The sequence below is a fragment of the Nicotiana tomentosiformis genome, chromosome 3, assembly GCF_000390325.3.
Source record: "Nicotiana tomentosiformis chromosome 3, ASM39032v3, whole genome shotgun sequence".
Classification (NCBI taxonomy): domain Eukaryota; kingdom Viridiplantae; phylum Streptophyta; class Magnoliopsida; order Solanales; family Solanaceae; genus Nicotiana; species Nicotiana tomentosiformis.
In genome coordinates, this window is record NC_090814.1 from 147,339,231 (window position 1) to 147,364,719 (window position 25,489).

Consider the following 25,489-nt stretch of genomic DNA (forward strand, 5'->3'; position numbering starts at 1 on the left):
CTAAGAGAATAACCTCACAAGATCACTCCAAAGAAAGAGTTCACACAAGTGCTTCCCAACACTTAACTCTCATACAAAACACTCTTAATAAAGGAAGAAAGGAAGAAACAAGAATTGAAGACAAGTCTTGTTGGTGTGTCTAAAATGAACTAATGTCCTTCCCTTTTATAGGCAAAAAAGTCTTGACCTCTTAGGTGTAAAAGAAGAGATACAACTTGTGCAAACGATGTCTAACACACAATGCAATATTTTTGGGTCCCAAAGAATATTGCCAACAAAGTCTACACTTTGCAAAGATGCTTATGTTTATGTGAGATGGACTCCATTTGACAAAATAATGGCCATATTACAGAATGTAGCAGTCGTTCGTAAAGAAACATATGCATAAGCTAATAATAGATAAGTTGTTTTGCTGTAAGTTGAAAGGTCAAGATGTTATAATAGAATTGCAATGCTTTGAGTTCAAATCACAATGATTTCCTGACCACTGTTTTCCCAGTTAAAACATTCCCTATTTCCTTTTTCACTGTATAATAAATATTGTGCAGAGATTATCCAGTTGCTATGCCCCCAACGAATTGCATGTAGAAGAGATATAAGAAACTATTAAGAGTGATGATGTATTAGAAAACTAGAAAGCATGTGGCTTAGAGTTTATAGGAATCAAGTGCAAAAACAGTGACTCCATACGATTGCATGGATAGATGATAATGCAGGCTCTTTCAATCACGAAGTTGTTTGAACAACATTTTCCGAACTCAGAAATCCTACTTGTATAAATAAAAACAATAAATGGGTAACATTCCTTGTGTTGCAACAGCTTCTGATGAAAGAATTAGTGACAATGCACTTCGGAAGTGTTAGCTATCAGTCACAACAACAAACCCAGTGGAATCTCACAAGTGGGGTCTAGGTAAGTGTTACCTATCAGTGTACAGTAATAAATGAATCATTCTTTATGAAGATTCACTACTTGGAGGATTTTATGTTGAAGTTAGCCACTTGAGGCCCAAAGAATGCAAGTATGCTAATAAACAAAGCCAATATACTGACAATGATTAATACTTGGGTATAATTTGTCACAAGAATGCCTAGTGCAGTCAATCAATTTGATGGATTGGAAGAGATTAGTCAGACCATCTCGCTATGTCTGCTATGAATGACAAGAATGCTGAATTCCATCAAATAACTGGTGAGTTGGAGGAGATCAATCCAAGTATCTCGTTATGTAAGCTATGATTTGTCACGAGAAAACCACCAGAAGGAAATATAGTTCTCCGCGCAATTTGATCTGCAACAAAATCAATTGAACTTCCTTCCCAGTCAGTCACCTGAAAAGATTTTGCACACAATGAATAACTAGGAAAAACAGCAAGTCGGACCCGTTTATTTTACAAAATAAAGAATTCTGCAGAACAGGATTCATGTTAATTGATGTATAGTCCCACACTTCCCATCAAGTTGAAGGACAAAGGATATAGTTAAAGCCTTAAGAAGGAGAAGAATCAAGTAAAGAATCAAAGGGCACAAAATTCTCCCTTGCTTTACATCCTATTGTGCCAAATAACCAAGGTTGCGAGCAGCTTACATCTGAAAGTTGTACACGCTATGGGGAAGTATCAATACTAGTGCATGGAGGGTCATGTAAGGATCGATATGATAGAAGAGCTATGGTATATTTCATGCATTTGTTGCCTCTGATTAACAAAAGAGAGTTTGTATCAGGTAGCACATAGTCATTATCATATCTAAGTAAGAAGAATCCTATTAAGATCACACAGAAATATGAAAACCGTTCCTTTTGTGTGATCTGCTAGCAGTTCACAGATATCTTGTCATTCATGCTTCTTTTTAGCTTAATAAATGTCTTTTGTGTCTATCAGAGATGAAATTTATCATCTAAGAAGGATTAAGGATATATTCCACTCAATTATTCTTCAAACTCTGTTTTCTTTTAAGGCAAACTGCAGGAATTATGCTTTATGGTATGATAAATTTCACCTCCCAACCATTTCTCAAATTTCAAATATATCCATTAGATCTTGATCAAGAACCTGCATTAGACAGTAGCCAAAAGAAAAAGAAGAAGATGCCTACATCTTGAGATATGCACAAGGTAGTTGTCATCCTAGTATATTTATATAAGTTTACCTAATATTACACCAGCTGTTCTGTTTTTCTCCCAAGAACTGGTTATAAATGGAAATTAGCAGCCGACAACTTAAGATGAATGCATATGCAGAAAGGAATACCAACAGAGAGATGCATCGACCACAGAAAGGAATAGTAATAGAGAGATGCATACCTTTCCCCAAGCTTCATGAACACATATGATTCCAACAGCATGGTCCCAAGCAGGGGCATAGCCAGAGATTTTCTACAGCGGAGTCATATGTTCATATCAGAATGTTGAACACCCAAAAGAAAGCATATGCTAATTCAATGATCTAGTGGCATCAATATAATGGTTGAGTAAATCCATTAAACTTAAAGTAACCAATAAAGGAAGAGAGAAACAACTTTATGAGAAAAATTCAAATGTCCATGAAGTTATTTTCGTTTAATTTTGTTCTCCGCCAATAATTGCAGTATATTGTTGTTGAATGTGACAAAGCAAATGCATTTTTATCCATCTGATTTTCTAATAAAAAAGTATATACGAAAATAAATTGCTTGTTATGCAGTTGTAATGGGAACCTCAAAAGGTTCGTTTCTCCAAATAACTTTAGACAAGGGACTATATAACCCAAACAAGTATGTCTTTCTCGTAATCTCAAGAAAGCACGGAATATCCTATTTTCCTTGTGTTCTAAATGTATAGCATTACCCATGCAACTTCGCTAACTAACTCTCTTGTTACAACACCAACCCAAGCTAGCTAGGGTCGGCCATATGAATCCTCAGTTTCCATGTCGTTCCATATGACCAGTCTCAATCCAATATTCAAAAAATTAGTCTCTCTAGTACCAGAAGTATTTATTTTTTCCTACTAGCGTACAAATCACTAAAAGACTACTAACATTGGACCTAAAGTAAACATACAATTTAATTTTATTGTTTATAGAAATTTAATTTGACAAGAGTGGGTAACTCTAGTGGTGAGCACCCTCCACTTCCAACCAAGAGGTTGTGAGTTCGAATCACCCCAAGAGCAAGGTGGGGAGTTCTTGGAGGGAGGGAGCCGGGGGTCTATCGGAAACAGCCTCTCTACCCCAGGGTAGGGGTAAGGTCTGCGTACACACTACCCTTCCCAGACCCCACTAGTGGGATTATACTGGGTTGTTGTTGTTGTTGTTGTTTATAGAAAATTAACCAGGGTGAAATCTGTGCTAGCCCCGAATGCACATCTTAAAACATATTGATTAACCACAGAGCCTTTGAGGTTGCTGTTATTTGACCCCACTCAAACTATAAGTGGCTCCACTTATGGGTCCTAAGCCTACATTTTTAGTGACATGAGGCATAAACTCACTTGACTGCAGTTATCTGCATACAATCTGTGAGATTAAAAAATCACCTTCATAACTTTTCTGGTTGTTGCACGAAGAAGAAAAACTGATGCTCTACCAGAAGCCACCATCATATATTTGCACAAACTGCAGAGCAGAAAGAAATTGCATTAAGGAATGTGCAAAAACCATCAAAGAAATGTGAGAAAGTAACTACTTTTTATCCCTAAAAAGAGAGTCAGAAGAAAATGTAATAAATTTACAATTCAACTATTCATCCTATAAGGGAGTCTAATTTAGAGCATCGCTAGAAGAACATACAGAATACGACCGTTGTGATTCTGTCCTGAGGTAATGTAAAATAGGCTCCCTCAATCTCTAATGGATGTGATTCATGAGCCTCTGTCGAAAATAAATTAAATGATGGTAACTCAGTAGCCATCCACAATTCCAAATACACCTAATACCAAAATATTGCTAAGAAACAAGTTTCCTTCAGAGAAAGAGGGTGGTGGTGTTCGCTGGTGCTCTGACAAGACTAATCAAACAGATTAACGACAAGTATAATCGTCAAATATTGATCATTTCAGATGGATGTCAACAGCAGAATTAGCGTGTCATCACAGAGGTCAAGTAACTAAGGATTATAAGCTTTTGCAAAAATTAACAAGAATCAGATGCTATTTGATATTAACTAACTTGAAGACAACTTATGTAACCAATGTCCTGCTAAAATTATTTCAGGTATGGACTTTGAAGAAAAGCAGATACCAAAATATCACACTGTTCAGTAAGAAATTGTCAAAAGCCTGTAGACTGCCACCTGCAGAACATTACTCTACGTAAAAACATGAGCTTATGACATGAGGGACCATTGTACACAAAGAAACAAGTATCTAAAGGCGCCTACCAGCACTAATAGCTACAATTTTAGCAATTTTGGAGGAGAAAGAAAGCTTAACATTACTGGCAAAAATAAGAAATCCTGAAACAGAGTTTTTTTTTTTTTTTTTGGATAAGTTCCTGAAAAAGAGAAACACTAAGATCAAAGGATAAAAATAGGCCAGAGGTGGTGGAAAATATTCGTCCAGATGTTTCCCTTCCCAACTGTGGTTCAGACAATTTGATGATCATGAACAAACATCAACTCCTTGTACAAAGGCACCACTGTTAAGATACTCACTGTATTTGTATGCATAAGATTTGTAGTAATAGAGGTCTTATATTATGCTTAGATCATATCAGCTTAAATCCTATCAGAAATCACAAGTATGTTTCCAACATGTGGAGGATATGCCAGTCAGATGTAAAAGCAGTTTTATCACATGTTGCCCTATTTAAGTGTGCTTGTGACCTGTTTTCCAACAAAAATGCTATAAAAGGATCATTCAACTAATATTAATTTTCTTCAGCTCCACATTTATCTAACACAGTTTTCTTACAAGGCTTAGTATCACAATTTTTATTTAATTGTCAACTCCTAATTCAAAATGCATCCACGAAATCGGAGGCCCATCCTGTTTGAAAACAACAATTCTTGCTAACATAATGTTTTAACAATAATCTTTGACACGAAGACATCACCTTCCACAGCATGCAGGCACAAGAAGGATGTCCCCATTCCCTATTTTATCAGAGTTTGTTTTCGCATTAAATGAGGATGATAGAGGCAAAGATTCCCATTTTTGACTTTCTGGAGTACAAAAACGTGCCTCCTTAAGTACTTGGCACCCATCGACATAGCATCTTGTCCAACTTTGAGGCAACTTGATGGTTAACATGTCTGACAACCTTTGTTTCCATGTTCCACAACCCAAATGAGAAACCATGATCATCCCTGATCTGGAGAAATTGCTTCCAGTTTCGTGGACCCCGGTGGCACGATTAACAAAATAATCTTCATCCCAGTTAGGGCACCTCATAACTCCTAAGACAATCTGTCCTTCAACCACAAGAGCCAAATCCACCTGACAACAAAGCTTAGCCAAATAAGTTGAAGAAACAGTAAGAGGTATAATCTCAATTCAAGCAACTGACAAATCCTAGAAGAACATGCAATAATTGAAAGCTATGTAATCGTGTATATAATGTAGGACTCTTTAGTTACAAAGACTTCTTGTTTGGAGGAACATTAATTACCTTAACCTGAAACATCACGCTATCAGAGAAAGCAGAATGAAACCAAAGAGGATGAGGGGATACCAAAAGGAATAGTCTGATGTGAATGAGACTTAAGATTAACAGTACCACACTTCTAGTGTTATTCCAAAATAAAGGTTTTCCCCGTGTAACATCATTCCTCAGTCCTTTTTGGATTGATCTGAATTCTTGCCAGTTTGATGGGTAGAAGAGAACTTACTGAAAGTGATGGAACTATTAGCACCCAACCTATAGAGTATTTGATTGAAAATTAGTAGACTGCTGGTAATAGATGAACTACAAGCGTAATACATCAAAACCTTATAGTGAATAGGATAGTACTAGTAAATGATCTGCATCTTTCAGGATTTTTCCCTCTCAAGTGAAAAGTCACCTATTATGTGTCTACAACAAACAAGGAAATATCATGATGAACCGCTATTAATAAGAACATAAGACACTTCTTTATTTTTTACTTCACCAACATTTCTCACGAGATTAAATGCCAAATCGATTAACCTATTCTTCATTTTTTCTGCACATATCATATTTTGCAGGGTTACAAGATTAAGGGCATGTTGTATCACTAATGTGAAATTGCCAACCAAAGACCAACTTGAAAATCTGTACACCTCATAACTTTGAGGATCACTGTAACAGCTGCTATCTGAATTAACATTTGCGCTTCATAATACAAATCAATTTTCCCATCCATGTTATTATTGCATTTTCTACTGATGCTTCTATATTATCACCAGCAATATCATCTATTTCGCATGGAAAGGTGATAGCTCAAATTCTCATCATTATATTATCATCCTCAAGAAAGCTTGACCAAATCAAGGTTTCTGCTGCAACAAATCTGAACTTAACTGACTATAGAGCAAAACCAGTTGGAGTGATTATACAAGTATAAAGAGCAGATTTCCTGACCCACTGACAGCTGAAGGCTAGTATTGGTGCTCCACGAGGGATTGAGGAAGATGCATAAAGCTGTTAATATTTAAACAATACTGCTAATTCCTTGAAAGTTCATTGGATCTAATTGGCTTACTCAGAAAATCGTGTCTCTCAACCTCAACAAGACAAGAAATAATGGCCAATGAGCACAATGGGCAAAAGGAAGAGACTGATTTGGAGATAATCCCACACGACTATTACCCGCTACCTTTAGCCATTGCCATGGAAAACAACCTCACATGTCAAGCTGTTCTCTTCATTGAAATTTTTCTCCTCCTTGTTTTTATGTTGGTTGGGAAGTAAAAAGAACATATTAAAGACGCTAAAGAAAGAATAGTAAGAGAAAAATAGAGATTAAGGACATACCACATAGAGAGCTTCAACACCTTTAACAAACCCTCGTGTCCCATCAATGGGATCTAGTACCTGTACCAGGTCCATGAAATTATACAAAATAGTCCAGAACCTCGTGATAGTAAAATGCAATCATAAATTCAGGTTCTGTTACATTTCATTAGTACGGAAGCTAAGATGTCAAATTTCTTCTTGAGCATAAAAAAATCATCCGGAGTATAGACACCATCAGACTAGAAAAAGCACTTTCCACATCAAATTAATTGAACTATAAGTCTTTAATATCTTAGTGTACGAATATTAGCAAAGAACTGTTGGCATTTGTGCATGGAAATACAGGACATTATCTGGTATCTGAGAATTAAAAGGAGGCAGTATATATCACGAAATAGGACTATCAAAGGCCATGTAAATCTTCTGCTTCCTTCCTCTGGACAGCATGATAGCTGTTTATTGGGACAGTGTGATACTTGTTTTTCCTTGTCATAGAAGCAAAAGTATATCTATTTTGCCTTTCAATGACTTCTCAAATATTAAAAAGATACCACCAGCTAAATGTACATGTCAGAAAAACAAAATGAAAAGGTGTATCCCCCAAAGTGAAATTAGAAAATCTGTTGTTCCCTTTCCCAGGAATTCCCCACCTTAATGTAAAGGTTTCAGAGAGATGAAGATTTTATCCGTGAAAGTTAGTGAATACTGCTCTAAAGTCGATCTCAACTTACCCAGTATGTGGCTGGCTTTGGCCCAAAAGTACAGGCATCCTTTCCCCCTTTGTCAATTGCTTTCAAGACACTATCTTCTGTTACTTCGTCTCTGAGAGTTGCTTTATTCACAATCACATCAACCACTGATCCGACTAGATTAGTTGACCTCAAGAATGATGAATCCTCTTCAGCCACCAAAGGAATGGAAGGGAAGAGTCTGTTCATCTCTATCAGAATAGGATGTGATAGAGTAAGAGAAACAATTCAGCTCTGTTCCAAGAGAATAAAGAGAGAGTCAGAAGGGAAAGAAGACAGTGTCCATCATGTCTGATCATTGTTAAACAATTTGATAGCTGATTAGGTACATTTTCATGTAACAAGAAAAATGCATTCCATGGGTATTTATTGCTTTGGCTCAAAGTAAAGTGTTCATGTCTTCCTCAATAGATTATTGGCGGTTGCTTTGGATGTTATAGCAGAACGTTGGACAATTAGAGGGAGGTACCATTACAGTATCAATCTAGCATACAACCTTATTTACTCTATGAAGCAGAAAGCAACTTGAAGAACATGTAATAGGTGGACGGACATTCGTAATAGAGGAAAAGCATGTGGTAAGACAAATCAAACCTCCAACATGCTTGGTGTCTTTTCCGCTTCCCAATTTTATAAAGTATTGTTGGAAACTGCAACACTTTCAATTCAATAATCAAGGAAAAACTAAAGAAGGTTTCAAGAAAAGCAAATTGAGTTACTGAAGCTAACCAAAGCCTGCACGCCGAAATCTGCAATAGTGACTGGGGTTTGGTCATTTTTCTCAAGAATCCTATCATCATTGGGGAACAATGAGCTCTTCACCTACAACCATAAAAATTAAAAAACAGAACTTTTAATTGATAAAATGATAACATCACTTGACAGATTACTAATCCCCCGATTTTTTCGTTTAAGATATTTTTGGAGCTCAAAAGCATACAATAAAATTTCACCAGAACTAAATGACTGATGTTATCTCGTTAGAGAAAAGCTAACAACTTTTGTCTCCAAGATCTATAATCTTTTACATTGAGTACACCGTAAATATGTCACGTACCAAAATTGCAAGTACTAGATCAATACTTAAATATTGTAGAATAGCAGAGAGGAAGTTCATAATTTCAGGTGCAATAAGCATTAACAGTCTTTCTACATAGGTGTTCAAATGCAATTACAATAACATTAGCACGAAATATTCTCGCATTTGAAAGAGAAACTGGTGTTTTGCTGAAAACAAACTAAAATTGACTAGTAGCAGCATTTCTATCCAATTAACCAAATGCACCTCAAGATAATTAGTTAACTCAATCAGTTAATCAACCAATCAAACAACTAAAAGCCTTAGTCCCAAGCTAGTTAAAGTCAACTGATGAATGTTCTATAACCAAATTTCGATACTAAACTATCAAAATATGTGACTCTGGCTAAATAAAAAGAAATTTTACGTCAATGAAAAGACGACAAGCTCGCTCGACAACATCAACGGCAGCTTCCAGCTCTCTATAATATTTTGCTTTCTGCTCAGGGAATGGGAGGCTCAAACTCGACCTGCAAAAGGCAGAAACTGTACCCATTTAGGATCGGTTAAGACAAGTGAAGTAGCAGTGGCACGGCGCGGCGCGAGATAGGTATCAGCTGTGAGAGACCTCACGGCGGCGAAGCACGGGCGAAGTGGCGAACGCCGGAGATAAGTATTAGGGAAACGGACGGCGGAGCACCGGAGGAGATCCATCGAGGTACAATAACTGCTGCTAAAGGTACATGGTTTGTTGTGCCATGGACGGGTCAGCGGGAAGGGTAGGCTTCCAACGGTTGAAATTGGCAGAGGCTCTCCTGTTGAGTTCTTCGCACGTGCTCCCTCCGATATATATTCTCATTTTATTTATATTTATTTATTTTGGCTTAAAAAAAGCACTTAACTTATTAAACAATTTTAGTGTTTATCAAACATGAAAATAAAGGGATTTAAGTAAAAAAAAAATTCAATTACTCGGACACAACACAGAAGAGGAGAAAGCAAAGGAGCTCAATTAGGTTCACAAAAGATGGTTTAATGGAAACCCAGAAATAGAGCAAAGTACACGATGAAAATCGATAGACCATGAACCCGCAGAGCTACTTGAATATTACCTAAAGACTAATAAATCTTCATTGTTTATATATTTTTGGAGCAAATGAGCTCACACCGAGTGTTGATACAAACGGAGATTGCTAAGTTTGAATTCAATTCAGTCTATTAAATCTTCATGTTTTCAAAGAAAATTATTCATCACCTTTACAAGTCTTCTCATTATCTTCGCCAGGTAAAACTTTTCTATATCTTTTCTTTCTTTTGCTACTTTTTTCTGTTTCAGTATTCTTTTCCTCCTTTTTCTTTTCAAACATTTTTCATTCTCCCTTCCAATTTGCAGGAAATTTGGCATTTTCAATATTGGAAACCATTTAGATTGAACAATTGTACATTTACTAGCTGTGCAAGTATAAATTTTTCAGATGAAGTTCTTGATGATTTTTCAGATGAAGAAAATGTATATTATCCATCTATTATTCATCCTCATATAGCGCGAGACAATGGCTATTTTGATCATACTTATTATCTAAGCCTACTAGATAGTTGCTTGAGTGAAGGGTCAATCATAGATGCCAAGAAACTACTCAATCATAGATGCACAACACTAACAGAAATGAAGCAGATAGAAAATAACCTTAAAAAAATACTGATTTCTCTTTTCCGGAATTGCTGAAATTTATGCACAGCGATAAGTCTCTCACAATTGCTCTGATACCATGTGAGAAGGCACGGGAGAAAATATGTTATTGATATATTGAATGAATGAATAATACTAAACAAGAGGTCCTTATTTATAGCTATACTATACAAGGACATACTACTCTTCTACCAATGTGGGACAATACTACACTATATACATGCTGTAAATTAACACTCCCCCTCAAGCCGGTGCATACAAATCATATGTACCGAGCTTGTTACATATATAACTAATACGATGACCAGTGAGAGACTTGGTGAAAATATCTGCAAGTTGATCATTTGACCTCACAAACTTTGTAGCAATCTCTCCTGAAAGTATCTTTTCTCTGACGAAGTGACAATCAATCTCAATGTGTTTAGTTCTCTCATGGAACACCGGATTTGATGCAATATGAAGGGCAGCTTGATTATCGCACACAAGTTCCATCCGACTGATTTCACCAAATTTCAACTCCTTGAGCAATTGTTTGGTCCAGACTAGCTCACATGTTGCCATAGCCATTGCTCGATATTCTGCTTCTGCACTAGACCGAGCAACTACATTCTGTTTCTTGCTCTTCCAGGACACCAAATTTCCTCCTACTAAAACACAATATCCAGACGTAGAACGTCTATCAGAAGGTGATCCTGCCCAATCAGCATCTGAGTATCCAATGATCTGCTCATGACCTCGATCCTCAAAGAGTAACCCTTTGCCTGGAGCCGATTTTATATATCGAATAATGCGGACAACTGCATCCCAATGACTATCACAGGGAGAATTCATAAACTGACTTACAACACTCACAGGATAGGAAATGTCGGGTCTAGTCACTGTGAGATAATTTAATTTTTCAACCAGCCGCCTATAGCTTGCAGGATCGCTAAGCGACTCCCCCTGTCCTGGCATAAGTTTAGAATTCGGATCCATCGGAGTGTCAACAGGTCCGCAACCTATCATCCCGGTCTCCTCAAGAATGTCTAAAGCATATTTTCTTTGAGAAATAACAATACCTGAGCTAGACTGGGCAACCTCAATACCCAGAAAGTACTTCAATCTGCCTAGATCCTTAGTTTGGAAGTGCTGGAAGAGATGCTGCTTCAGATTGGTAATACCATCCTGATCATTGCCAGTAATAACAATATCATCAACATAGACTACCAGATAAATACAGAGACTTGAAGCAGAGTGCCGATAAAATACAGAGTGATCAGTTTCACTACGAATCATGCCAAACTCCTGGATAACCGTGCTGAACTTACCAAACCAGGCACGAGGAGACTGCTTTAGACCATAAAGTGACCGACGCAAGCGACATACAAGGCCACGAGACTCCCCCTGAACAACAAAACCAGGTGGTTGCTCCATATAAACCCCATCCTCAAGATCACCGTGAAGAAAGGCATTTTTAATGTCCAGCTGATAGAGGGGCCAATGACGAACCGCAGCCATGGATAGAAAAAGGCGGACTGAAGCCACTTTAGCCACGGGAGAGAAGGTACCACTGTAATCGAGCTCAAATATCTGAGTATATCCTTTGGCAACAAGACGGGCCTTAAGTCGATCAATCTGTCCATCGGGACCAACTTTGACTGCATAAACCCAACGACAACCAACAGTAGATTTACCTGAGGGAAGAGGAACAAGCTCCCAAGTACCACTTGTATGTAAAGCAGACATCTCGTCACTCATAGCCTGGCGCCATCCTGGATGAGACAACGCTTCACATGTAGACTTAGGGATGGAAACCGAGGACAAAGAAGATATAAAAGCATAATGGGGAGATGACAGACGATGATAGCTCAAACCGACATAATGAGGATTAGGGTTAAGTGTGGTCCGTATACCTTTCCGAAGTGCAATCGGTGTACTAGGAGCAGGGTCCGCAGTAGGAGCAGGGTCAGGTGCAGGACGAGAACCAGTTGGGCCTGATGGAGGATGCAAACGACGATGATAAGTCAAGAGTGGTGTTCCTGTGGTCGGGGAACTAGGGGTAACAACACTAGACTCCTCAACGGTTGGTATGGATAAAACCTCTGTGGTCGAAGGTAGAGGAGGAGCTATAGTAAACTCCTCAAAGGTCGGTATAGGTAAGACCTCAGATATATCATGGTGGTCAGCCGAGGTAAAGAAAGGTTTAGACTCAAAAAATGTGACGTCAGCTGACATAAGGTACCTACGAAGATCTGGAGAATAACAACGATATCCCTTCTGAACACGAGAATAACCAAGGAAGACACACTTGTGAGCACGGGGAGCTAACTTATCTTTCCCAGGGGCTAAGTTATGAACAAAACATGTGCTCCCAAAAACACGAGGTGGAAGAGAGTATAAGGGTGACTGGGGAAACAATACTGAATGCGGAATCTGATTCTTGATGGGAGATGAAGGCATCCGATTAATCAAATAACAAGCTGTGAGAACTGCATCGTCCCAAAAACGCAACGGAATACGAGATTCAATTAGAAGTGTGCGAGCAGTCTCAATAAGGTGCCTATTCTTTCTCTCAGTAACCCCATTTTGCTGAGGGGTATAAGGACAAGATGTCTGATGAATAATTCCCTTAGAAGTCATAAACTGCTGAAATTGAGAAGATAAATATTCTAAGGCATTATCACTGCGAAAAATGCGAATAGAAACACCAAATTGGTTTTTGATTTCAGCACAGAAACTCTGGAATATAGAAAATAACTCAGAACGATCTTTCATTAAGAAAAGCCAAGTACATCTTGAATAATCATCAATGAAACTGACAAAGTAACGAAATCCCAAGGATGAACTGACTCTACTAGGACCCCATATATCAGAATGAACTAAGGAGAAGACAGACTCTGCATGACTCTCAACACTACGCGAAAAGGAGGCTCGGGTATGTTTCCCAAGTTGACACGACTCACAATCTAATGTAGACAAACTAGATAAACTAGGCACCATCTTCTGAAGTTTGGATAAACTCGGATGTCCTAAACGTCTGTGGATTAGATCTGGAGGATCTGTAACTAGACATGTTGTGGAAGGACTGAGTGAGTTAAGGTAGTAAAGGCCCTCTGATTCACGTCCTGTACCAATTGTCTGTCCCGTACTGCGGTCCTGCATAATAAAAGAATCGTCAATAAAATATATACCACAATGGAGGGCACGAGTCAAACGACTAACAGATGCAAGACTAAAAGGACAGCCAGGGACATAAAGAACGGAATCTAGGGTGATAGAAGACAAGGGATTAGCTTGTCCAACTCCTTTTGCCTTAGTTTGACATCCATTGGCTAAAGTAACAGTGGGAAGAGACTGTGAATATACAATATTTGACAAAAGTGATATATTACCAGAGATGTGATCAGAAGCGCCGGAGTCCATGACCCATGGGCCAAGAGTGCTAGACTGGGAAACACAAGCAAAAGAATTACCAGAAACAGAAGTATCAGTCTGAGCAACTGAGGCTACTTGTGGAGATGTCTGCTTACTTGCTCGATACTGAAGGAGCTCATTATATTCTTCTTTAGATAAAGAAAATCCTTGGTTACCTGGAGTCTCGGTCTGAGCAATGTAAGCATTTTTGGGTGGACGACCATGTAAGGAATAACACATTTCACGAGTGTGTCCAAGTTTGTGACAATAAGAACACTTGGGTCTAGATCTTCCAAAACGACCTCCTCCTCGTCTATGCTCCATAGTTTGAGATGCCCGAACATCCATTGTCTGGGATGCAAGAACAGAGGAATCAAGTATCTGTGATGAGATCACTGGTGGACTTGGTGCTGCAGCAAGGCGGAGTAATCGAGAGAATAATTCATCAACTGTCGGGACAGACGGACTAGCCAAAATCTGGTCGCATACTGAATCAAGATCATTAGGAAGTCCAGCGAGGGTAAGAACGAGAAACATCTTTTGTTGCTGTAAGAACGAGAAACATCTTTTGTTGCTGCTCTTGTTGTTTTTCCACACTAGCCGAAACTGGTATCAACTTCTCAAATTCCTCCATGACTGCCTGTACTTGACCCAAGTAAGTAGACATATCCAATTTCTGCTTCTTTAAGTTTGTCATCCGTGATATCACATCATAGAAGCGAGATATGTGATTAGTGTATAAGGTGCGTGCCTTTGCCCAAACCAAATAACATGTCTGGAATGGACGAAACAAGGGCATCAACTTGGAATCAATAGATCGCCACAAGATGCTACATAACTGAGCATCGATTTTTGCCCAAAGTGATATTGCCTTTTCGTCTCCATCGCTAGACTGTTTGATTAGATGATCTTGAACACCTTGACCTCTACACCATAACTCGACAGATGAAGCCCAAGCTAAGTAGTTTGAACCTTCCATTAAAGGTTCCGAGGTAATAATAGCACTAGAGTTTCCAGAACTCATGTTTCTAGACCCAAAAGCATCAAATCCCAAAGACATTGTTGCAAATTATTGCCAAATAGGAGAAAGAATCAACTGTAATCCACTTAAACAGTGTACGGAAACACAGAAACAGAATACTAAAAACTGTAGCTGTCGGAATAGTACTGTAGCTACCGGAAAAACTCAAAGTTGTCGGAATGAAATGAAAACAGTAGGGGTAGGATCGGAATTACCAGGCGACCCAACTGTTCTGAAGGAAGATTTTCAAAAAATGGCCGGAAGTGGTCGTACGCGCCGGCGCGTGAGCTTCTGGTGGCGCGTGAGGCTGCTTCTGCCGGAGTTGTTTACTGGGGTTTGGTCGCCGGACAGTGACGACTCTTGTGGTAGTGTTGGATTTTGCACAACACTAACAGAAATGAAGCAGATAGAAAACAACCTTAAAAAATACTGATTTCTCTTTCCCGGAATCGCTGGAATTTATGCACAGCGATAAGTCTCTCACAATTGCTCTGATACCATGTGAGAAGGCACGGGAGAAAATATGTTATTGATATATTGAATGAATGAATAATACTACACAAGAGGTCCTTATTTATAACTATACTATACAAGGACATACTACTCCTCTACCAATGTGGGACAATACTACACTATATACATGCTGTAAATTAACAAGATCATTCAATAGGCAATGTATTGATTTTTCTTTATGCTAGATGCGGCAGAATACAAGATGCGTATGCAGCATTTAACAAAATTGATACCAAAGATATTATTTTGTGGAATGGCTTGATATCAGGATTCGCCCAAAGTGGATTTTGCGAAGAAGCACTGAAAGTGTTTTCTAGATTGAATGGAGATGGAGTGGAAGCTAACATGTTCACATATGGATTTGCTATTAGTGCAGCTGCTAATACCACCAATATTAAACAGGGGAAGCAGATTCATGCTAGAATAATAAAGACTGGTTATAATGCTGAAACAGAAGCTTCCAATGTCCTGATCACATTGTATGCAAAGTGTGGAAGCCTTGTGGATACCAGGAAAGAGTTCCTTGAAATGCAAAATAAGAATGATGTGTCATGGAATGCCATGATAACTGGCTATTCTCAACATGGATGTGGTAATGAAGCTATAAAACTGTTTGAGGAGATGAGACATCTTGGTGTGAAGCCGAACCATGTCACCTACTTAGGTCTTTTATCAGCCTGTAGCCATGTGGGTTTGGTGGAAAATGGGCTTTGTTATTTCAATTCGATGAGTAAAGATTATGCTTTAATGCCAAAACTAGAACATTATGCGTCTGTTGTAGACATTTTAGGACGAGCTGGCCATTTGCAGCGTGCAATGAAGTTTGTGGAGACTATGCCAATAGAAGCTGATGCAATGGTTTGGAGGACCCTCCTAAGTGCTTGCATAGTTCACAAGAACATGGAAATAGAGAAAGAGGCAGGTCACACTCTCTCTTAAAATTGGAGCCTCAAGACTCAGCAACTTATGTTTTGCTATCAAACCTGTATGCAGTTCTTGGAAGATGGGATTCCCGGAACCAGACAAGGCAGCTGATGAAAGACAGAGGTGTTAAGAAAGAGCCAGGTCGTAGCTGGATTGAAGTTAAAAACACCATCCATGCATTTTTTGTTGGAGATAGACTCCATCCACTAGCAAATCATATATATGACTTTGTGGAGGAACTAAATAAACGGGTAGTTATGATTGGTTATGTGCAAGACAATAATAGCCTTTGGAATGATTTGGAGTTGAGACAAAAAGATCCAACTGCTTATATTCACAGTGAAAAGTTAGCTATTGCATTTGGACTTCTAAGCTTGCCTGAAATGATTCCCGTACGAGTCATGAAGAATCTTCGCGTCTGCAATGACAGCCACAACTGGATAAAGTGTATATCGAAGGTTGCAAATCGAGCCATTGTTCTACGGGATGCATACAGGTTTCATCATTTTGCAAATGGTGACTGTTCCTGCAATGATTTTTGGTAATTGGAACTATTGAGGGCCCGCAGTGTGGTGAAGAGGGTTTTAGGTTCTAGAAGTTGGAGATGACATATTAAACTGCCAGTAATTTTGAGATTGATGCTCTGGACACCTGACCAATACCTCTCTGGATACCTTACCAATGGAGGTATTAATACTTTACCTTGATGATATTTTTGTTATAACCTTGGTTTAAAAGTCAATTTATCTTCTGTCATTCAGGTCAACTATAGTCCTTAATATTGTCTTTTTTAACTTATCAAAAGTTCCCTATGACCTATATCGGTGCCCATTTTTGGTTTTAGAAGGTTTTAGGTTCTAGAAGTTGGAGATGACATATTAAACTGCCAGTATTTTTGAGATTGATGCTCTTGATATCTTACCAATACCTCTCTGGATACCTTACCAATAGAAGTATTAACACTTTACCTTGATGATATTTTTGTTATAACCTTAGTAAAAGTCAATTTATCTTTGTCATTCAGGTCAATTATAGTCCTTAATATTCATGTTTATTTTCACTTGTCAAAAGTTCCCTATGACCTATATCTGCGCCCATTGTCTTCAGATCAGGTATTTCTAATGATCTTAAGTACAATGAATAAGCGCTCCCTTTTCCCCTTCAGGAAGTAGAATTACATTTAGGTGTTACTCTGTTATGTGAAAATATAAAAAGAACGTCGTGCTATCTTCTCGATAAACTCACTAGTACTCTGCAGTCATTTGTTATTAACTGTGAAGCATATATACTTGCTATGTGGATGCTGCATATACCAGACAATTAGAAGTTGAAACTTCTGGAGTATGTTAACTTGCATCTCGTCCAATCAGTCAAGAGATGACTGGTTAGCTCAGACCATCTGTAAACAAATCCCTAGTGATCAACAAAGGTTGTTTGCACTTCCTCTCTTTTGCTTGTAATGGTGGTTCTGAGTGTTACCTTTATCATATATTCTGATGAATTTCAAATATGCTGGAATAAGGAATAGCACCTGTGCATTTCTGATGTCTTCCGAAAATTATTCTGTTTTCTGCGGGAGGTCTAGTGCGATTGCTAGTCCAGTTATAGTTTACCTTGCTGATGATTTTTGCATGCATTGCTCATTTCATAGTGTGTGTGTCTCTTTTGTTTCCCCAGATGAACCTTGCAAGCAAATTTGAAGTGCTATCAAGACAAAAACACTAGCAAGTTTCACGTAGCTTTCAAGCTTCCGGGACAATCTAGTGGTAAGAGTGCACTACGTGATGTGTGTGTTAGGTGCACATCAAGCGTTCGAATCTACTGCAGATAAAGGTTAGTGTTTAAGTGGAGAAGGGTAGAGAGGCGGATCGATTATCCACCAAGTTTCGAACAACCCCACGGCCCCCAGGGTATTTCTCGGTTACCAAAAAATGTCTCAAGTAGCTTTCAAGGTAGCCAAATGACCATGATTTCGTCTCTTTTCAATTTGTGGCAACCTAGCTCCTCTTTCTTTTAGTCTCGCTCTGGCTTGAAAGATTCTTATATGGGATCTTTCGGAGTCTACTCATGTACAACATGATTCGGACTTGATCTTCTCTTTTTTATTTTATCCGGTCAAGGAAGGTTCTCTCTTTATTCTCTAGCGGGAAAACTCTTTGGAGAATATATATTGACATATTTATTTAATACATATTGATGTGTCTACATGGTTGGTGGTGTTCAACTGCAGTGCACTAGTTCCAAACAACTGGACCAAAAAGCTGTTTCATGCATCCCCGCGGAGCGGTTTATCCGTAATGATAGCTGCTGGTAATGTTCTTCACTCCTAGTTTATGTCCTTTTTTTTCAAGTTGTAATTGTCTATTTGTAACCGAGTAACTGTGTCATGCAATTATTGTATCCTGATTTTCTTCTGTCAACATAGTAATCAAATGGCAAAGCATCCAGAGAATAATGAAAACAGAAGGATTAGAAGGGTAAGCTGAGCTGATGTGGAAAATGAGATTGCTTTTCCTGCTCGAGCCATTAAGGAGGGAGCTGAGGGAGGAGTGGCTCCTTACTCTGGGACCCCCTGGCTCTACTTATTGGTCCGTAGAGGATGGACCCTTAATTCCCAGGATAAGAAGTAGGTCCCTTGTTTTTGGCAGGAAGAGTCCCGGCCTTTAGGTTGTTTAAGCAGGTTTGGGCTAAAGTCATCGTGCTCCTGCCACCTCTTGGCAAAGTATGTTGACCGGCAAGCCCCCTCCTGTCGCAATGGTGTGATCCGTCCGAGGCAATTCAAAATCAGGAGCCTCAGGGTGAAAGGACCAATGGATAATTTACCTAAGCTGGTTAGCAGATTATGTTGCCATTGTTTGGTACCTTCACAGTGTGTACTCTTTTATTTATTTATGATAGTGGTGTTTGGGCCAATTTCCACCAAAGTTATGTGAGGCCTTGATTTTCGGAACTATGTCCTTTTGCCAGTTTCTACCGTCACAACTCACAACTCATAATTGTCAACTGCTCGACAAAGTACAATATCAAATCAGGAAGTGTCATCAATCAGGTTTTTGATTGGTATCTTAAGGAAGATAACATTACAGATATTTTCCCTCAAAATAATGGCTAAGATAATCTCTTTTTTAATTAAATAATTAATTAGTCAAAATAAAGATTATCTTAGCATTATTCTAAGAAAAAGTATATGCACTCTGCAGTATTGTCTTCCTTACTTATGAGCCATGCGGGTGATGGAGCTCAAATCGATGAACATGAGCACCACAACTAGGTATACTTGAATGTGATACTTGTGTACTAGACAACACTATTACATAGACCACATTCTCAACCAATGTACACCTTCCTCCAATTGTAGTGCCTTGTTGGTAACTGGTAAGGTCAGCTATCATTTCCTCTATCTCGCGGAGAGTTTCTAAACTGATAGTGTTACCAAGAATAAATAATATGTGATAACAAGGGAGTAACTTCTTTACTGAAATTAAAAAAGAAAACAAATCTGATATATTTGTAAAAATTAAATTTCGACTGCACACTGCAGTACAGATGAAAAGAGAAAAACCTTAACTTCATCATTGTACTTTATGAAGAAAAAAAGAATATATATTTATAAGATTATACATTCTTACTGCAATACATATGAATCATTCTCCATAGCATTTCACTAATTGGAGGATGTTATCCTTATGTAAGCCATTTGATACCGAAAGAATAAAAAAAACAAGTATTGATGAGAAACAAAAGAGAGAGAGAGATACTGATGACCGCCAGGTGGAAGAAAATGGAGACAATTTGTCAAAAGAATGCAACTGCCATGAAACAATTGATGAATTGGCTGAAATCGTCCTTAGTATCTCAGTATTTTTATAATCTGTCAATTAATGCCAAATGCCTATTATAGAACTGAAGAATTTGAAGAGATCAATTCGATAATCTTGCTGTGTAAGCTCCCATTGGTCACAAGAACACTGCCTGAAGGAAAGATTAGTCTCCGTTCAGTTTGATCTGCCGCAATATCAAGTGAACCTCCTGCCCAGTCTGTCACCTGACAAGAATGATAAACCAGGAAAGTGACCAATCTAGTCTCGCTTATGATTTTCTGAATGGATGATCTACAATCAAATACTATTGCCCAAAGTTGAAGGACATAGTATAAAGTGAAAGTCATAACTAGGAGCACAATCAAAGAAAAATATCAAAGCTTCTTAAAAAATTTGCCCTCTGCTTTGGATCCTGTTCTACGAAGTGAGTAGTGCTAACAATTATGAAAATAAAAAAAAACAGGGAGAATGAAAGTTGATGCCAGTGAATACTGCATCGAGTAGATAAAAAAAAAAGTCTTCTGCTTAATGCATTTATTTGATGTCAGGGAATGTAAATGCCTGGATGTGAATAACTTGCCAGTAAGCAGATAAGCGGAAAACAGTAGGTAGTATAATGCAGAATAAAGGATTATCCCTTTGTTGACAATAACGATGATATGATTTGAGCTTAAAGAATGAAGTGAGGATTCATATTGTCGATCCTAATATGTTTGGGAGTGAGGCATAAATGTTGCTATTGTAGTCTCCCAGATCTTTCAAATCAAATATTGGTTGATTATGTATGTTTTTTCCCTTAAAAGTACAAGAATGAAATCACTGGGTGCAGAGTCTCCGAATTATGAGACGTGACTACAAATAAAGCTATAAAACAAGCCTCTCTTCACTTTGTGTTTCTTCATAAGTAAATAAAGTTTGTGTCTTCTAGTGAAAAACTTTAAGTTCCGTGAATCACCAGTTAGGACCCTCACTTGATTCTACAGATTATCTTGCCAGGAAAACTAAACAAAGCATGAATTAGTTGTGCACGAGAGTCAACCTCCCAAATCTGACCAGCTCTAAAGTTTTTTACAATTTTCCTTTAAAAAGTGATGAGAAGCCTTCAAAATACTGTACCCAGACAAAAAATAAGAAGGAAATGAAAAGATATAAGCTATATCTTCATATCTCCATAACCCGAGGGTGTTCTTTACTTTACTTAATTTTTTAACTTCTTTTATTAAAAAAAAGAAAAAGAAACAAAGAGTTGTGGGCTTCTTCATGAATAGCTTGTCTCAACCCATCTACGTCTGCTACACATAGCTTGTCGCCCATTTGAAGAACACCATCACTTTCAACAATCATATCTTTGCTTTTACCAGCTAAGGCCTCATCTCTGTATTTGCATAATCGTTCATCCTTATATTGGGTGGCTTTAATGTGCTCAACTAATGAAGACTTAGCCTGAGCACAAGCCAACAATGCCTCTGAATTTCCGACACCAAATCTGATACCTGTATCTTCTAGTATCTGAATATCTTTGGCCAAAAGTCTCTTTGCAGGGGCTATATGTGCCAAACTCCCCATAGATTTTCTACTCAATACATCAGCCACCCCATTGGCTTTTCTAGGATAATACAAAATAGAACAGTCATAGTCTTTGAGTAGTTCCATCCACCGACGCTGCCGAAGATTTAGATCCTTCTGCTGAAAAATATACTTCAAACTCTTATGGACAGTATAAATCTCACAAGTTTCACCGTATAGGTAATGCCTCCAAAGTTTTAGAGCAAATACCACTGCAGCCATCTCCAAATCATGTGTAGAATAGTTTTGCTCGTGCCTTTTCAATTGTCTCGAAGCATAAGGTATAACGCGGCCATTTTGCATGAGAACACATCCTAATCCCACCCTCGATGCATCACAGAACACCTAAATCCTATGGAACCTGATGGTAAGGCTAATATTGGTGCAGTTGTCAAACATGTTTTGAGTTTCTGAAAGCTCTGCTCACATTCCTCCGTCCACCGAAACTTTATATTTTTCTGTGTTAGCTTGGTCAGTGGCGCTGCTATTCTGGAGAAATCGTGCACAAAATGCCTGTAATAGCCTGCCAAACCTAAAAGGCTACGAATATCTCTAGGAAAAGTAGGCCTGGCTATTTATGCACAACTTCTCTCTTCTTAGGATCTACCATAATTCCATATTTGGATACAACATGTCCCAGAAATGCTACTGAGTCTAGCCAAAATTTACACTTCGAGAACTTAGCATAAAGCTGATGTTCTCGCAGTGTCTGCAACACAGTCCTGAGATGATTCTCGTGTTCTCCTTGGCTACGAGAATATATCAGGATATCATCAATAAATACTATTACAAATCTATCCAGAAACGGCTTGAACACCCTATTCATTAAATCCATGAATGCAACTGGAGCATTAGTCAGTCTGAAAGGCATCACAAGAAACTCATAGTGCCCGTATCGAGTTCTGAAAGCGGTTTTAGAAATATCTTCATCGTTGATTCTAAGTTGATGATAACCAGAACATAGGTCAATCTTTGAAAAATGGGCAGCTCCTTGTAACTGATCAAACGTGTCATCAATACGAGGCAAAGGATATTTATTGTGTATTGTTATCTTGTTCAACTGCCTGTAGTCAATGCACATTCTCAGGGATCCGTCTTTCTTCTTTACGAATAGTACTGATGCACCCCATGGTGATACACTAGGTCTGATAAAACCCTTATCTAGCAAATTCTGCAACTGTTGCTTTAGCTCCCTCAACTCTGCTGGTGCCATCCGATATGGGGGTATTGATATGGGTTGTGTGTCATGTGTCAAATCAATACCAAAATCTATTTCTCGTACTGGAGGCAATCCTGGTAAATCCTCAGGAAATACATCAGAAAATTCTCTCACTACTGGTACATTTTCTATTCTAACTGTTTCCTTTATTGTGTCATTTACAATAGCTATAAGGCCCAAGTAACCTTTCTTCAGCAGTCGTTTAGCCTTCATAAAAGATACAACTTTGCAAGTCTCTAGAACCTGACCCCCTTTTAGAACAAAACTGGGTTCGTTTGGTATCTCAAACTTAACTATCTTTGCATGACAATTGACGATAGCATAGCAAGAATATAACCAACCCATTCCCATCAGCATGTCAAAGTCAATCATGTCTAGTACAATAAGGTCAGCTAGAGTATTTCTACCCTCAACCCGAATCTGAAAAGCACGATACACGTATTCAGCTAATAGAGACTCCCCAACAGGAGTAGCAACTAGAAAAGGATCATTCAATAGCTCGGGTTGTCTATTAAACCTCAAAGCAAAGTACGAGGACACATAGGAGTGAGTAGATCCCGGATCAATCAATGCAAGTACATCAAATGAACAGACAGAAAGAATACATGTGACCACATCATTCGAGGCCTGAGCATCCTGTCTAGTAAATGCAAAAACTCTCGCCTGACCTCTACCAGCATTCCCTTGTCCTTGATTGACAGTAGCACGGTCTCCAGCACCTCCACCTTTATTTCCTGTACCTGTAGCACCTGAAGTATTACGAGTAGTCTGAGTAGGTGCAACTGACTGAATAGAAGCTTGGTTGAAATTTCTCGGAGGCTGAGGGAAATCCCTTAAGTGATGTCCCAACTGGCCACACCGAAAGCACTCTCCAGTTAGAACACGATATTGGCCCAAATGTGATCTACCACAGGTCTAGCAGACTGAAGTAGTGGCATATATCTGCCCAGAATTACGATGTCCAGATGCTGACGGTCCCCTAGTACCATGTCTGTAATGTGGCATGTATATGTACTGTGAAGACAAGTGTGTCCCTGTCTGAGAACCCTTTTGTTGTTGTCCATGATGTTCTTCGATTTTCACTAAAACCGCCACTGAAAGACCCTCATGTCTTGGCCTTCTTACATAGATCACTAGCTGCACGCTCATCACGTACCTTATTTTCAATCTTTCTAGCAAGATCGACTGCATCAGAGTAGGATAAAGTCTTCATCTGTGGGGCTAATGCAGTGTATAGACGACCAACTAATCCATTAACAAACCTCTGAACTCGAGCTTCTTCGGTAGGCACTAAGTAAGGAGCATATCTAGCCAACTTACAAAACTTGGTGTTATATGTTGACACATCCATATCTGGAGTCTGAACCAATCTCTCAAAGTCTCTAGTATATTTTTGCATCAGGCTGTCTGGAAGAAAATGATTCATGAACAACTTAGTGAACTTGTCCCATGTCAGTGGTGTTGCTCCTGCTGGCCTTCCTAGCAACACAGTTTCATACTATGTATTGGCCATATCCTCTAGTTTGTATGATGCGAGCTCCACGACTATCTCACTAGAACATCCAAGAGCACGTAATGCCTTGAGTGTCCCATCCAAGAAACTTTGAGGATCTGCTAAATTATCGAAACCTGTGAATTTTGGTGATTTCAATTTCAGGAACTCTTGCAGGGATACCTCCTTATTCCCTAAAGTGTGAGTCTGTGCAGGTGCTTGTGTCTGTAAAGTAGCCTGAGGAGATGAACCCTCACCCTAAGTAGGCACCAATGTCTCTAACACATTCAATAACCATGTCACTGCATTTGCAGGTAAGGTAATCGTATGTACAATAGTTGGTACTGGTGATGGAGCGTCCTGAACCCCCTGTTCTTGCACTTGATCTGGCATAGTAGCTTGGGGCTGACCCATGTTCCCAACTTCAGGTTGAGGAGCATCATGTCTTCTAGTTTGATGAACCCCAACTTGACCGCTACCCCAGGTAGTTCCACATCTAGCACCACGTCCAGCAGATAAGGGTGTGCGTGTCCTAGCCATCTGCGAAAGAAATACTCCAAAGTCAATCTCAAGTTATCTCAATGCACGATCAAAGAATGAAAGAAGGGAAAACATTCCTAGATGTTCAGTAGCCTCAAGATCATAAGTATGGGCGCCTACATACCCATGAACAAGACTCTACTAAACATTGATCCATGACTCGAGACTTAAAGTCTAAGCTCTGATACCAACTTTGTCACAACCCAATTTAGGATCATGACCGGCACTGAGGAGCAAGTTCCCCCAAGTAAGCCTCATCAGTATTTTATAGAAAATCGGACAGAGTTTTCCCTATTGTGGGACTATCCCAAAATATTTCCTGTCTCAAATCAACAACCAAACATCCTAATATCAATTCAAACGACAATAATTTTATCTATTAACCAAAACAATATCTACCATTAATAGTCAACCCACTAACAACTAGAAGTACTACTTTATCTCCAACTTTGATAAGAATGAGCGATACTCAACATAAGTCTATAATAACAAAAGAATACTCAAGACACTAAAAGAATGACTATGGAGCGACTCTAAGAGTTCAAAGAAAAGACCATAACAATAAATAAAATCTCCGCCCACGCAAACAAGTGCGAGGCTCACCAAGAACTATCAACTTGTGCACTCTAATTAACGAAATCCTCGTC

At 38.8% G+C, this 25,489-nt stretch overlaps 2 protein-coding genes and 1 pseudogene across 2 annotated transcripts; 1 reads left to right on the top strand and 2 right to left on the bottom strand.

Moving 5' to 3' along the window:
• Nucleotides 1–668: 668 nt before the first annotated feature.
• Nucleotides 669–9,508, bottom strand: LOC104099527 (putative 3'(2'),5'-bisphosphate nucleotidase, mitochondrial). Its single transcript, XM_018771822.3, has 9 exons — nt 9,292–9,508; nt 9,091–9,193; nt 8,365–8,467; nt 7,628–7,836; nt 6,915–6,974; nt 5,034–5,416; nt 3,518–3,596; nt 2,306–2,377; nt 669–1,331 (listed from the first exon to the last, which is right to left on the bottom strand). The coding sequence occupies exons 1-9, from the start codon at nt 9,375–9,377 to the stop codon at nt 1,182–1,184; spliced, it is 1,245 nt and encodes a 414-aa protein (XP_018627338.1). The 5' UTR covers nt 9,378–9,508; the 3' UTR covers nt 669–1,181.
• Nucleotides 9,509–15,020: 5,512 nt separating this feature from the next.
• LOC104089647 (pentatricopeptide repeat-containing protein At4g13650-like) lies at nt 15,021–19,154 on the top strand. The gene is made up of 4 exons (XM_070199329.1): nt 15,021–15,132; nt 15,426–16,891; nt 17,882–18,514; nt 18,630–19,154. The coding sequence occupies exons 1-2, from the start codon at nt 15,021–15,023 to the stop codon at nt 16,217–16,219; spliced, it is 906 nt and encodes a 301-aa protein (XP_070055430.1). The 3' UTR covers nt 16,220–16,891; nt 17,882–18,514; nt 18,630–19,154.
• A 2,077-nt stretch (nt 19,155–21,231) lies between these two features.
• Nucleotides 21,232–24,842, bottom strand: LOC138908648 (uncharacterized; annotated as a pseudogene).
• Between the last annotated feature and the right edge of the window lie 647 nt (nt 24,843–25,489).